The sequence below is a fragment of the Pseudopipra pipra genome, chromosome 1 (assembly GCF_036250125.1).
Source record: "Pseudopipra pipra isolate bDixPip1 chromosome 1, bDixPip1.hap1, whole genome shotgun sequence".
Taxonomy (NCBI): Eukaryota; Metazoa; Chordata; class Aves; order Passeriformes; family Pipridae; genus Pseudopipra; species Pseudopipra pipra.
Window position 1 is genome coordinate 94,799,890 of NC_087549.1, and position 15,835 is coordinate 94,815,724.

Genomic DNA, 15,835 nt, shown 5'->3' on the forward strand with positions numbered 1-15,835 from the left:
ACTCTGATTAATCAACAATAAATTAAACTCCTTCCCTATGTCATCTTGTTTCTATTGACTGTAATTAGTACAGGACCTCTCTGTCCTGATCTCCATCCATGAGTTTTTAGTCATATTTTTCTCTCCCATCTTGCTGAGAAGGGGAAATGATAAAGTGATTTGCTGAGCACCTGACAGCCAGCAAAGATCAACCTACCACATTCATGAAAAGCAGTCAAACACTATTAGTCAAAAGCCACCATGCACAGAATAAAACCAAATAAATGTCACCTAAACAGGACAGAGTAGCCCATCTATATTTCTTTTGGCCAGAGCATATTCTTCAATATCCTTCCAGCAATATTCACCAGTGAGTCTGTTTCTCTATTCTCTCAGCAATGAAATGTCAAGCCTTCCTTTCCTATATAAAGTCAGTCTTCTCATTATCTTAAATTAAAACATAAGATGACTTGGGTTTTTTCAAGAAAAAGTGGCGCTTAAAAGCACAAGTTCGTGTGCAGAAAAAAATTGCAGAATGAACATCCAGCAAATTCCTGAGCCTGAGTAAATTCACCTTAAAGCCTGCACTAAAAAGAAGTCCTTTTGACTTAAAAAAGCTGAGCATCTACTGATGTATTTTAGCAAACATATCCTGGAAATCAGCAAGAACCCTCCAGTTTAAATAGAGTAAATATTAATTGGATTTAAAAATACTGCAAATTATCAAGATGGAAATAAATTCTTACATTTTTATTAAAATAATATGAGATATTAGATTATATTATCCTCTGAACACTGTGCGCTGGTACCTAAGATACAAGGAGAGGCTTGAAATACAGCCAACAGTCTGAGAGCAATGGTCTTATTCTCAGATAAACCAAGAAAGCATAGCAAATTTGGAGCTAAAGACTGATAACTTTCTATATGCATCTGGAAGATATTCTAGTCTGCTAACAATTAACGGTATTATTAAAAGCATGAAGCTGTGACATTCTCTACAGGCAAAATCCAGTATTTACTGCACATTACTGTCTTCTGTTGAAGTTGCTGTGAGTTTTTTTCCAAAGATACTAGTATGGACCCTACAGCAGGTACTCAGTATCTCATAGGAGAGCATTTTATTTCTAAAAGGCATACTTGTTTACTACAGCAACAAACACTTCAGCTCCATGTTCTTCTCAAAGAAATTGGCACTATAAGATCCTCAGGGTGATCTTGATGTCTACTTTGAACCAGATGTGAGCACAGCTACAGTTAATGCCTATCTCTCCTCAGCTGTAGGTTAATACCTACCCACCTTCACCCAACTTTTCCAAATTCAGTAGTCAGTTTAAGCCTTAGCACATTAAGCAAGGCTCTCCCTCATGAAACAGCCCATCCTGTTTTTACTTCAAGAGACGAAAGTCAGATAACTGTTATTTTCTCAATTCCTGCTAATATGGATGCTGCCAGTATCTCCAAAGCCAGAATTCGAACACTATCTTTTAAGAAAATAAACCCCACTTCTGCAAATACTTTTCTGCACTTGCCATATCAAAACTGCCTGCCCCATATTAAGTCTCTCTATGATACAGTGGCAGTATTAAGAATTACTATCATTCTGCATCTGTCTGATTGTGGAAATAATTTACCTATTCCTGTGGCTGAAGCAGAAATTTACAGGACTACCCTGTGGTCTTTGGAAGGAAATATATGTTTGTAGAGAGGATGATGAGGTGACAGATGTGAACAAATGCATTTATGCTTCTTATATATCAACCATCCTATGACACTTTGGAACAAAGAAGTAGCTTAGAATACAATCAATACATCATTCTTAAATTGCTGTCCCGAAGAGGAATAAAAGGAAAACGCTTTAAACTTTCCCACTACCCTTTCTTGTACCATGCATCTCCCATGAACCAGCCTGCTGAAACTGGCTCCACACAGCTAATCGCAATTGCCTTCTTCCATTGCAGTCAACTGCCAGTTATGAAGCCGTACCTTCTCAAAGATTTTTGGATTGAGAAGTCACAAGATTCTTCAGTTCTTGCCTTATTTGTATTTCCTTCACAGCTGTATACACACTCCAGGAGCATATGCTTCTCTTCTCTGGGTGACTCAGACACACAAGAAGTAAACTCCTACCTGTTATTGCCCATAGGAGCAGGCAGAGAACACCAGGTCCGAATGCCATACTGCACCACGAAGGCAGTGACAACCGCTTTTTCATTTGTGTCGAAATTCTAGGTCTTAACGTCGGTTTCCTCTTATACTGTTCAGTTCCCTCCTGTGTCCATCAAGCACTGCAACAGACAGCCCAGGAAAAAATAGGTCAGATGTGAGCATTAATTAGAATGTCACAGTAACAGACAATAGACAGTTGACATGCAGGCTTTATCATTACTTCCTGACTTCTTGATGGATGACACAGTAGATCAGGCAAGCTGAAGATACAGAACAAATTACCTACCTGGAAATCTCTTTCTCTTTTCAGAAGATGCAGAAACGTCCCAGAAAGATTTGCGTGCTTGGGCTACTCTACCTCAAAACCCACACAAATTCTGTTTGCAGTTATCTATCCAGTCCCTGGTTTTCCTCTGACTGGAAACAGAAACTAGCATGTACCCTTAAATGAGGAATCACAGACAGTATTGTTTGTGCTAAAATCCATGCAGTGTTAAGGTAGCTCTTGAGGCAACCCTCAAGCTGTTCTCCCCCAGCTACCAAGGTAAATGAAAACAGACACTTCTCCAGAATTTCTAGGGAGACATTCCTTGCCATGACACTAAATTCTACAAACAAGGCAGACTAAGCAACAATAGATGTAAGGAATGAATAGTTCAAAGCAACATTATTCATACAAGAAAAAAAGCTAGTTTAGCCAAACTCACCACTCCCCCCCACACTGCCCCAAGGATCCTAGATGGATGCTTGACCAAAAAATATTTCTGTAAATGAAAGCACAGGTAGTGATTTTTTCAGTGAACAGCCCTTCTCAAGGCAGAGTATCTCAGTCAACTCCCTTTGATGTTCATTATGTGACTTTCATCTTTCAACTGCCTGTATCCACACATGATGGAAATGCTGCTAACTGGATGCTCTTGGAAGGTTCCTTACCACACATAATTTTATATGATGCAAGATCATCTTGTTCTTTTTCCCTTGCAAAAGAAGTTACTTAGATGTGCTAAGGCTGACTGAACTAGACTAGAAACCCTAGCAGCTCAGCATTTGGACTTCTGCTCTTTGAGAAGGGATCTTTTCTAGATGGCATGTCTGTAAAGCACATGAGCATCTGGACCTTGGTTTGCAACTTCTGTGACTGACCGCAGCTTTTCCAAAGCAAGCCCTGTATTTATCTCAATACAAAGGGGACCAGAGGTTGGCAGTGTTTTAGAATGATAGGTGTTGTTCTATCAACATCCACTGATGTGTAAATGTTTCTCCCACTTATTCATTAAAGAGTGTGAATGTCTCCCAGAGCTAGCCAGACCAGCATGCACACAGCGAATAGGTGGCTCAACCCAATACAGAGCATAAAAACTGAACAACTAGCAAAAGAATTTTGAAGAGAGTAATGGGCTTGAGCTAGTTTCAACCCAAATGTTCCTTCCCAGTGTTGCAATGGTGAGCTTAATATAGAGACTAGTAATGGGAATCACATTAGTATTATGATAGAACTGTATACTGCCATTGCTGTGTTTTGCCAAGCACAAAGTACATTTGCAATGTAATTTCCATGCTTTGTGTTGCTCCACAAAATCAGAAATCCTGTGTCACAACAAGTATCTCCAAATCAGTAAATCTGATATTAAACATTTCACCCTCTACACATGGAATATCTAAAAGGAACTGGTCAGAGCATACTGGACTCTGACAGATTTTTCTCAAGCTTGTGGTACAAACACTAACTCTGCTCAAGTCAAGCAAAATAAGTACAGAACATCACTAAAACCATGAAAAAAAATTAGATTTAAAAATAAATCCCAAGTACAAAAAGATAAGGCTTTGGGCAAGCTCCCTGCAAAACCAGGAGAGACTATTACTAACTCTTCAAAAGCCTAACTTTTCTTGATTTAAAATATAACTTGATTTCTGGGACCTTCGTTCTATCAAACATCATCAAAAGTCCCCTTCCCAAGGCAGATGCCTTACTGCAGAGTACGTTGGTCTCCCAGTTTATTCCTATGCTGCACAATGAGAAAAATTATTTCTGATCACAAAAAATAACTGTCACCAAAAGAAAAAAAAAAGAAACACATAACACTATACTGTTCCTTGTATGATAGTATTTTAATATATGCAATTAGATGTTCCCTCAGGAAGCAGTTCCTGATAGAATACACATAGCTGTGCTTCTCTGTAGCGATTTGAACTAATTTAGTAAGGCTTCACCTTAGAAAGAGCAAAAGGCCGTCTGGACACTTCCAGGTACTACTTCTATGATATAAAATCTTCAGCAGTGGGGACATATTTTGCTCTCTCATATTCCCCAATTGTTATTCTGTCCTTCCACCAACTATAAAGTTATCTGTTTCTGTAACAGAAAAAAAAAGACCACAAGTTTTTTCTTTTTTTTTAAGCCAAGACATTCTAAATATCCCATTCTGAATGTGACCATTGAAATGGCTGAGCCCTTGGCAGTGTCCAGGAACAGTATCATCGGCAACTGAACAGAAATGAGCATTTATGCACAGGAGAGGAAGAGTCAGTCATGAAGGCCCCACAACATGGGACCTCACCTTTTGATTTCACTGTAAAGGTGATACAAATGAAATTGTTTAATTTCGCACTGAAATGCACGATGGACAATCAATCTACAGAATGGTTGAGGTTGGAAGGGACTTCATCTACCTTGTCACCTTGTCTACCCCCAGCTCAAATGGGGCAACCTGGAGCTGGCTCCCAAAAGACCATGTCCAGACAGAGCCAGTATCTCCAAGAATTGCCCTCTTTGCTGCAAGGGCACAGTGCTGGCTTATGGTCAACCTGGTGTCCCTTTCTACAAATGTATTTTACAGCTGGGATGTCCCCATGGAGTTGTTCTTCCTCATGTGCACTTCCACTTGCTAAACTTTATGAGGTTCCTGTCAGCCCATTTTTCCAGCCTGTCCACGTCCCTCTGGATGGCACTGTGACCATCTGGCCTATCAGGCACTCCTCCAAGTTTTGTGTCATCAGCAAACTTGCTGAGGATATACTCTGGACTACCACCCAGATAAGTAATGAAGATGTTAAACAGGACTGGACCCAGTACTGCCCCTTGGGTTACATCTCCAGTTACTGGCCTCCAACTGGGCTTTGTGCCACCTCACTCTGGGTGGAGCCATTCAGCCAGTTTTCAATCCACCTCATGCTCTACTTATTCAGCCCCTAGTTAACAGATTCTCTACAAGGATATTACAGGAGACAACGTCAAAAGCCTTACTGAGGTCAAGACAGGCAATATCCACTGTTTTTCCCTTAGCTACCAAGTCAGACTTCTACAATGACATCACTAAGAGGTTGGTCAAGCATGATTTTGCCTTGATGAATCTATCCCGGCTCTCGGTTATGCAGGCAGCGATCTCCAGCTGAAAAGAGATGATTTCTTAAGCCTTTCCAGCTGAAGCCACCAGCTTACACTTACCCATGTACATTTATTCTAACACGTTACTCAAAGTTATTGCTTTTATTTAGTGTTTTATTTCAGAACATTCAAACTAAACTAGAGAGATGTACGGAGTGTACGATTTTTATAAACTCCACCTTTTCAACAGTTTTTGAAATGTTCCTGTTGCTTTTGAGAGAGAGAACAGAGGAGCAGAGATGAGCTATGTTCCTAATAAGTATTTCCAACTTATTACCACAAACTCCAAATACCTCACATATGAAGGGTAGAAAAATTATTATTACAGTAAGATCAGAATTTCACATACAGATTTTTTCCTGTTTCTATGGAAATCTGTCTAGACTTGGAAAAGTTGCTAGCCACCAAAACCTGTGATTTGCAGAAGAGTTTATCACTGCAGCTTAAGGTTTCTGAGATACTGTGCATTTGCTTCAACCTTCACTCATTCCCAGAAGCGGCCAAATGGATCAGATGCCTAAGAGAGACTTTTAGTCCTTTAGCCTAAGGAAAAATGCATCAGGCTCAGTATCAGAACATCACGAGGTCAGAATTAGCCCAGATCAGAGGAAGAAAAATAATTTGTTTATTTATAGGCCTTTTTCCTCTGCAAGGGCAACTTAACTATCTCACTAAGATGAGACTAATAGCAGCTTCTATTTCCTAGTGAAGAGTTGACTGAGGAGTCCACACGATTACTTCTAGCAACACTAAGAAAAACATTGAGAGGTTGTGCAAGTGATCCAGATTTTTTCAGCATTACTTGTCCAGAGTTCAGAAACACAAGTTCTTGTAGCAGATGGTTGTGGGTTTAGTTTCTTTTTTTTTAATTTAACTTACATTAAGAAAATACAACTTGCCAAAGCTACAAAATGCCAGATTTTGGACCGCATGTAGAATCTCCACTGAATCCTTACGGGACACACCACATGAGGATACAGTGAATGCACAAAAGCAGCACTGTGTCCTCCCGCGCTTCTTTGTGGCTCCACATCTATTGATGTTTAATTTCCACATAATAAAAGAGTTTGCATTCACTGCAACGCTAGCTTGTGTTTCCTGATATTAGGATCAGGCTCAGACACAAAGTACACAAAGTCACAATTCAGTGCACAGCTTCTGACCCATAGATGAGAACAAAGCTACCAGACACCGCATGCCTTCTTGAACTGTTAAAACAATAAACACTGCTGCAGTGTATGCATCCAATGCTGCCCTTATCATCCTCATGACACTGTTCTGTTCCCCACAACTGCAAATTTCATCACACAAACACAAAAGACATTAAATTTTAAAGAACATAGCAAGCCATTAGATTCCAGCAGTTAAAAATAACTCAGGCCGCAAGATTAATTTGCTAGCTGAATCTCTATCCTTCACTGATATCACAAAGCCTGTTATTTTTATAACAACACAAGCAGCCAGCATTGCTGGTAATTACTTTGGCATTTCTTGGCTCTTAGGAGTTCAAGTCTGACTTGAACTCTTAGCTAGAAGAGGGATGGCAGCCTTGAGAAGCAGGTATGGTAAAAATAGACACGTATTATCCATATGCTGCCTTACTCTGAAAGCTATGTTCTTCTGGTCCAGCTGGCAGGTTCTGGTAGTGCTCTAGCCAAGAGAATAAGAGGGAATTCTGAACTGATCCCTCTATACAAACATTTCAACTTCACCATCTTTTAAACATATGCAGTTCCTGATCAGGACCACAACATCTTCTCGTAGATAACACAATGAAGAACAACAGCTTTCCAAGGAAAAGGAACTGCCAATATTTTCCCCCCCTTCTCCACCCTAAATCTCACTCTACATATTGCTTCATCTTAGCTTTAATGCAGAATGAAGTAACTTTCTCCCTCAGAGACAGAAAGGAATCAGCCAAGCAGAACTATATTGCCACTTCCTACACCTAATTAGGCCAGGACTATAACCATAAGAATTTGTATGGACTGAATTACCTGTGTCTGGGAATACATTTGAATCCTACAGCCCTGAAACGGCAAATAGAGCATAAGGCAGTATGCTGGTGCCCTACAAAAGGTGTAGCAGAATGCCTGCACTCTTACAAAATCAGAGACAAGAACAAGTGGTGTCATGAAGGCAGTCAGAGAGCAAAGCCAGGCAGCAGAAACCTCGAGGAGAGCGAGTGCCCTGAACGCTGGGCCCAGCCACACTGTCACTAGGGGTAAAGGCAGGCAGGGGCTTCTTGCCTTCTTGTCCTTCTGGTCATTAGCACAGCCAGGCAACATGCCAAAATAAACACTGAAACAGTATCTGAAACTCAACCCAGAGGTAAAACAAGCCCCACATATTTGAACTGACAGTATCTCTTATATAAAGCAGGCTGGCTGAGTAAATGAACACATGGTAATGTTCACTTAATGAAAGTGTCTCTATACATATATATATATGTATACACACATGCATATATGCCAACATTTCTATTAAACATAATACAAGACAATCCTTTGGGAAGCCCACCTCTCATGAAGAATTTAAATTTCATCAGTTATTTCATCAGTTATTGTACCTGCACTAACACCCAAGACAATTACTCAAGAGCTGAGCATTAACATTGTATAAATACTGCAGAAGAAAGAAAAATAAAACTTCAGGCCAGTAGCATTTTTCCCTAATAATACAGAGAATAATTCAGGACATGTGTAGACACTAGGAGTTCTAACAATAACACATACTGTATGAACACACATCATCAAAACAGCCACAGGTTAGGCATCTAAATAAAGGAGATAATTTTCAAGCCCTTCAGCAGATGTGGAAGATATTGCAGAGTCATCAATGCTTGTGACCTGTGCAAAGTCACCTTCCCCTCACACTATTTTCTAACAATAGGTACCCATACTTGAAAAAAACCACCATGACTACTGATGGAAAGTTATTGCAGCCTCAGGATACAGCAATAATTGCAAATATCTCTCTGCTTTATTCAGAGGGGATTCACAGGGAGCCCTTGGTGAAGGCTTACATTAGACTGGCATTACATCTCAACTCTACATCAATTTCCTTGGTCAAGTCCAGGGCACAAACAACAAGTTAACCATGATAGAAAACCAAACTGAATAGCTGAAAATACCCTGCCATGTTAAGCTGGATAGGCTACCTGCTCCACTAGCTCCACTGGTATTCACAGCTCTGTAAACTGCTAAGTGACACCAACTGGACAAATAAAGACAGAGCTGCAGTGTTTCACAGAAAGAGCAATTTTATTCTACAAGATTTAAGGAGCTTTTATTACAATTGCTGTGGAAAGAGCAAACAGTAGTGGAAATCCTAAAGGTGAGAGAGTTAGCAGGGGTATATGGTGTCAAGAGCTATTTACAAGGAAGGACAGAATATTTTAAACCCACCAATGAATGGTGGAACTACTCTGCTGAGAAATAAAAATACTATTAACAGACTCTGGATTTACATTTTATTATGGCATACAGTATTAATTGTAAAAGGTCAGAATATTTCAGGATTGTTATTAATTTGCAATACAAACATTTGTATAACCCTGAGGTCAGCCAGCCCAGCAAGAAGGGGGAACTAACCAAAAGCTAACTCTCAGGAAAAGTCAGTAGCACAGAATGAGATTGTCAGATACTTGAGAGCCCCGCACTCTCCACTAATCAAAATATGTCCCTTCAGAAGGCAGTCAAACTACTGAATAATTTCTCCAAACCAGCATACTTTCGTCCCCATGTTTTCTATTTTCACAAGGACATAGCAGAGAGAACTGATAAGTGAAGCAATATCGAATATGTACTCCGCAATGAAAATTAAGTCAGACCTGGAAAGGAAGAGATTGAAGGAACAAGATGGTATCTTGACCCTTCCACAGCACAGAGGAAAGACAAAGCATCCTTACATCATCCTCTGGATTTTTATTTAGCCTGTCCTAAGCCTCCTATGAAGGGTATTTCAGAATTTCTCTATCTAGTTTCTTCCACTATATAATTAGTTTTTTTTCAACAGGAACACAGATCACAGAAGAAAATGCATAAAAGGTGGTTGAAATTTTTTTCAGCTTGCAGAACTCAAAGTTTCTACTGCCCAACAGCTGACTGAAGGCCTGTGACAAAGTCTTGTGGTCTCAATCGACTGCCTAGTTCAAGTGCCATTATGACAGAATGCTATTACACACAGCACGCTGCACCTCACTGTGAGCTCCAACAAGATACCGAGGCATCCTTATGCAGCAGAGGTACAATTTGCAGGTGTAGGTTGATGCTTCTGGAGAAGCTCGGGTAAATTATAAGGAGAGCTGGAAGAAAGACAATCACATAGTTTAATCTGGATCATATAAGCGCACAGAACAGAAAAATGTATTTATTTTGCACTTGTTCAAGGTCAAAAATGACTATACTAAAACTACACAAAAAACCCACTTGACCGTAATGCTGGGCTGAAACTTAACGGCATTTTTTTCCACTTAGAATCTAAGTCCTCAAATTAAAAGGAAGTATTAATTGATTCAAACCATCATTTTGAACTGCAGTTCTTGTGATTCTAACAATTTTTCCTTAAGTGCCATTCCCTGAACTACAGTAATTATTGAAAAAGTATCAATTTTCAGTAGAAAAAAAATAAATCTCTCTCTACTGCAGGGAAAGCCACACCATTTAAAACCACAAGATCCACAGTTTTTCATAGATTGGTCAAGACTTCAAATACTGACAAACTCTTGACCCCATTTAAGTCACTGTTAGGATTTAAAAGATTGATAATTGAACTGTTGCAATTGTTAATACTGCTATTTAATATCTAATGCTTAAAAAAAAATAAATTAAAATTGACTCTTCTTGAGTGATCTCTACCTAAGCATCAAAGCTAATATTTGCAGACTGGAGATCCAAGTTTGCAAACATACTATGTAGGAACCCTGGACAGTGATCTCAGAAGCGCCAAACACAGAAATGATCACAGTTCAAAGGAAATTGCAGGCACTTGCTACTGAAATGTAGGGGCTAGCTGTCACATAAAACATGAGGTTGTCTTGAAAAAAACAAGTTTATAACTTCAGCCAAAGCAATACCATCTACAGAAAGGGTTGCAAAAGCTTTTATGTTATTATCCAGTGCAATTTGAATTCTTGCACTTAATTAACTAGTAGATTTTACTTTGACGTTATAGCAGTAATAGTACTCATGATGCAAACATTGTGGAGGAAGACAATTAAAAACTACTACATTAAAATTTAAGTTTTACTGTAGAAGTTCTCTGAACTCACTCCCCTTACATGAAAAGCAAAGTTCACTCATGTAGAAGCATCAATAGTCTGACACTTGAACTCAAATGGACGTTCTAGGATTTTAGATAATATTTTTGTATTACGCTATGGTGTTATAAAACCGGACTTAGAAGTACATCTAATTTATGATAGCTTTCAAGGGCTGTTCACAGATTGACTGGCAGAGACTGGATCAAGCAATGTAAGTACTAATGCCAACAAAGCTAATCCATTTCTGAGATTAGAGTATTGAATACCTGAGATACAATCACACACACTGCAGGAAAAAGAGCTTGCATAAGGGGCGTGGGTACAACAGCAGATAGCCAGAAAAGCCCAAATCTTCCAAGTGAAGTACATAAACACTATCTCCATTTGTGTCTTGGTATTTTATCACCTTCCGGAAAAGATTTTTAATGCAGTTGGATGCTGTACATCCATTTCTAGATCTAAATCTTGTGTGTTGACGTAAGAGTAGAAAAATTAGCACATTTTCTTAGCTAAGGAAGTGGGGGATGAAGGGGTAAGTCCTTTCACCCACATGACTATGTCAACTTTTATTTTCATTGTTAGCCTGCTTTCCCATAGAGAAAAAGCTTACTTGAGAGATTTTCCTTTTTTTTTTTACCTACTCTTTAATCCATTCATTGACTGATTTCAACCAGAGAAGAACAGATTACCAGCAGGTAATTGAGTTCTCATGACTTCTGTTAAATAAGCCAAGCCAGAGAAGACAAAACTGTATTTTGAATGTCTACAGGCCCACCCTCAAAAAATGTGCCATCCAATTTCCGTAATTGAAAATGGTAGCCCATGTGTCATGCCATCAGTGCAATCTGTGGAAAGAGGGGACTATGTGGCAAAAATGTAGAGGCACATGGAAAGACAATGGAAAAATCCTCATTTGACCTCAAGATATAAATTCATAGAAATCTTCCTTATCTGCTGTTCAGAAACCTACCTGCTTGTTATAAACAGCTAAAGTACAAGTGTGTAAACACACTCCCCTAAAATGTAAACTTCTGGAGCCCAATCTCAGATAACTGAGCACATTTTATTTCTCTAAAACCCATCTATATTTAACCAGGGGAACTCCTTGCAACATGCAGAACAGTTAACAAACAGTAGAGAGGACAGATTTATCAAAGAAAATGCAGTAGGACAGGAAACAACCTGTAAACTGCCCCTTCACCAAGGCTAACTAGCTGAAAACTGGCATTAGATTCACCACATTCATATTATCTCCAACCGGACTGACTCAATTCCAATCTGCTCAGTATAAAGTCACATCATCCTGAAAAATACTCAAAGATCATACTGTGGCACCATTCAGGAAGAGATTAGGTGCTGAAATGGAAAAGTAACTATATCTGCTATTAAATTAGATTATAAATTTGTACAGAAAGACACTCTGTGACAGAAATTGAAAGCTAACTGCCTGACAGTAGGAAGGATTTCTCCCCATGGGTACAATATCCATTACAGTGGTTCTCTGCTTTCTCTACAGTGTTGAAATCGGAGACTGCTGGATATACAACACTTGATCACAACTCCACCTTTAATCACCAATTTCCCTTGAAGGATATACACTTAGTAGCCCTATCAAAACTAGCATGCATAAACCTTTCCCACATGCTTTCTTAAAGGAAAGATTTTTAAGCAAAGTCCATACAACTGGTATGTCCAGAAGTCCATAGCAAACCTTCTTTAACATCACAGAAGGTAGAGCTGGAAAGAGTCTGAAGGGCTCCACCTGAAACAGATCCTGTGTCTGTGCACATGGGGACCAGAAGGAATCAACTGTTTTTAAAGCAATTCTGATGGAGACTTCACAAACAGGTTCAGAAACCTGTCCATGGTAACTCCTCCCTCTCCACACTATTGAAATTGGCAGCCTGCTCAGAGAGCATCCAAACCAACACGCTGAGAGATCATCTGTACACAAAGCTGAATTAAACTATGGCATCTCCAGGTCACCAAAACTTTTTCACTTCATGCAGCTCATTAGAATTGCAACTAGTTGATATGGAACTAATGAAGATGAAACAGATTCACATTTGAATGTGTTTTCTGTGGAACTTGAAGTTTTCAGAAGTGTTACAGAAGTGCTCCTCCAGCCCTCCATCACATTACTCCACAGAGGAAATGGTGGGGAAAAGACTAAACTGGGCAAGAAACCACAGACCACGACCATAACTCTATTATCTTAAATAAGGTAAAAACCAGGTTATACTGCATTCTCCACTGCCTTGTGCTTAAGGGAAAAGCATCAGCCTACAAAGCTTGCACATGTACACTCTAACCTTACTTGCACCACTCAGACACACAGTTTGATGTACAACATTTTGAGCAGCTTACCTCCCATCATCTAAGCCACCGAAGTGAGTATGGACACTATCACTTACTAACTCTGTATTATGCCAGGTTTTTAAAGATTTAAATTTAACTCAGTACAATGCCTAATTGGGAAACATCAACCAAAACAGTCAATCTTGCCACACAAGGAATGGATAATTAAACAAAACAAATATCTATTAGAGTTGTGTGGTTGAGAACCAGTCTTCTACTACAAGATATTGCAAAGGCAAAGACAGATACAGAACCTACCCCAAAGAGTTTAATATATCAACTCTACTAACTTGTCATGCAGCCAGTGTGAGGAACATGAGTGTTCCTACTCTATAAACAGATAGGGAGGAACAGAGGGCAAAAGAGTTTGGGCTTCATATTGTTCCCTCAGCTGTCTGACTACTCATAGGCTTTCTGCAATAGGCTCCTGAAGCAGGTCAGGAGGATGGAACTGTCTCCTGGTTTTGTATAGCAACATCGATGCAGGTAACACCCAAAACTGCAGCGATATATAAAAATCACACTTAGTACTTTCTTCTGCTTAAGCTCTGCTCTACTGCTCAGAATGCAACCTGACAAAGCACTTCACATACTACACGTAAGCACCATGCTCAGCAGACACATCTGGGCTGTAACAAACACACACTTTGACAGAAGACTGGAGAGCAGCTTAGCAAGAGTAATATTCTTACATTCCTTGAAGATATGTATATAGAGAGAGATATAGATAGATATATACATGGAGAACAACATAAACCTATGATTTCTGAGCTCAGATCAGACACAGCTAAATGCACACGCATTAGGAACCATCCTATCGAAACTGATCCTTCATACTAAAACACTTATTTTTCTATATATACATAAATAAATATATCTGCAAATTAAACACCAAAACACACACACACGTTCCCCCAATGCAGCCGACTGTTGTACCTCCCCACGCTCCCGGCCTAACAGGTCGCACAGGACACACACTTTGCCACACGCAGACGGTGGAGTGAAGGAGGCAGGGAGGGAGAGCTCCCTGCAAGACCGGATGGCTCATCGCTACCGCTGTCCCGTAGCATTCCAGCCCGGCGCTCACAGCCGTGCAGGGCTCTCTTTCCCCCGGAGCCCAGTCTGCGCCTCGCCGGGAGCGGCTGCCCAAGCGCCCAGCTCGGGGAGCACCGGCTCCGTTTTCCGCCCCTTGCCCACCTCCGCCCAGGCCGCGGCAGCGATCCTACCTGGAGGCGAAGGAGGGCAGGAGCCGGCACGGCCCCGCCGCCCCCTTCCTCCCGCGGGCGCTCGGCGCCGGCAGCTGGGAGCGGGGCCGGGGCGGGGGCGCTCGGCGGACCGGGCAGGGCGGCGAAGTGCCGCCCGCCTCCTCCCGCTGCTGACTCAGGAGCAGGCGCCGTCCCTCCACACCGCTCCCAGGGGACGGCCGCCGCATTCCGCGCAGGATCACTGCCCACAGACACCCCCCGGGCACGCACCGCCCGCCGCCGCTGCCGCTGCCCCGGCTCCGAGTCCCCGCCCCGGGAGGGAGCCACACCTGTGGGCAGCAGCAGCAGCACCCCTGGGAATGGCAGAGGAGGGGGGGGGGAGGCGGCTCCCCTGCCACCGAAGGGTTGGTCCAGCTCCATCCCAAGAGGGACTGGGGGGGTGTTTTCCTGCCGGCGGTAAGGCGAGGAGGTGCCGCGCCTCCATCTTGAGGAGGGGGCGCGGGGGAGAGCGAGAGGCGCAGCCCCCTCGGCGGCCGCGGCACGGGTGTCCCGATCCACCCGCGACCCGGCTGCTGTGGGGCCGTGTTACCGTCCACAGTGCTATACCGAGAGGTTTTACTCTCCACAGACGCGACCTCGGTGCTGCTGCTGGAGATGAGCAAGCAGGACGTCTCCGAGGTCTGAAGACTTTAAGCACAGGGTCTGAAGGTGTTGGACCAACAAGGTGTAGTGGGAAGGCAGCCGAGCCCTCTGCACCACCCCACTCTGGGTACCGTGGTGTCGCGGTTGGTCTGCCAAGGGGCCTCGAAAGTGGGATCCCACAGCGTCTGTATTGTTGTGCTTCGTGCAGGTCCCCATACCCTTGCCACCTGCACGGCTTTTGGCTGCTCTGTTTCCACGTGCAATGTTTTGGCGACGCTGTCACCCCTGGTAGGGATTTTCCACAGTGACTGGCTGCACGGGGACTGGCTGCAGGAGGCTAGCAGCTGTCTGGTATGGTTGTGCTGGGGCAAGCCCCTAGTCCACGCATCCTCATTCTACCGTCCTTCTGCTCCTTACCTTTCCAGATATCTGAAAAACACTGGGCCTGGGATCCAATGCTGCTCATCTGGCAAAGTCCTACATCCTAATGACAAATATCTCAGTTTGAAGCCTCTATAAGAGCACCCATAGCTTATTCAGCACAGCTTTTTAATAAAATAGTCAGCATTTCCATGTCTTTGATTTTGCTCTATCCTAGTTCTTGCCTCATTCACATTTTCTGCTGAGAGCCATGTTGCGATCAGAACATGCAGAAATGGTTTGTTGATTGTTTCTTTGATTTTTACAGCTCCACTCCAAAATAATAGACCAATTTACATTTGGAAAGAGGCATTTTTCTACTTAACACCAAAGCCCACGTGCCGTTTGAGAAATGGATTTTGTCCATCTCAGCAACGTTTTAGAACAAGCAATTTCATTTCTAAGAGAAATAAGATG

General features: G+C 41.8%; 1 protein-coding gene across 9 annotated transcripts in view; it reads right to left on the reverse strand.

Annotated features, from left to right (window-relative positions):
- KIAA0319 (KIAA0319 ortholog) overlaps positions 1 to 14,700 on the reverse strand; it is a 57,534-nt gene extending 42,834 nt beyond the window's left edge. For 6 of the 9 annotated variants that reach the window (XM_064665933.1, XM_064665929.1, XM_064665921.1 and 3 more), the window contains exons 1-2: positions 14,378 to 14,533; positions 2,107 to 2,264 (exon numbers count right to left, since the gene is read on the reverse strand). In XM_064665933.1, the coding sequence (XP_064522003.1) occupies positions 2,107 to 2,191 (85 nt within the window). In that variant the 5' untranslated portion in view covers positions 2,192 to 2,264; positions 14,378 to 14,533. Of the gene's footprint in view, positions 1 to 2,106; positions 2,265 to 9,753; positions 9,837 to 14,377; positions 14,534 to 14,685 lie in introns of those variants that run through there. The other 3 variants (XM_064665904.1, XM_064665912.1, XM_064665964.1) reach the window with 3 other exon arrangements.
- Positions 14,701 to 15,835: the final 1,135 nt, after the last annotated feature.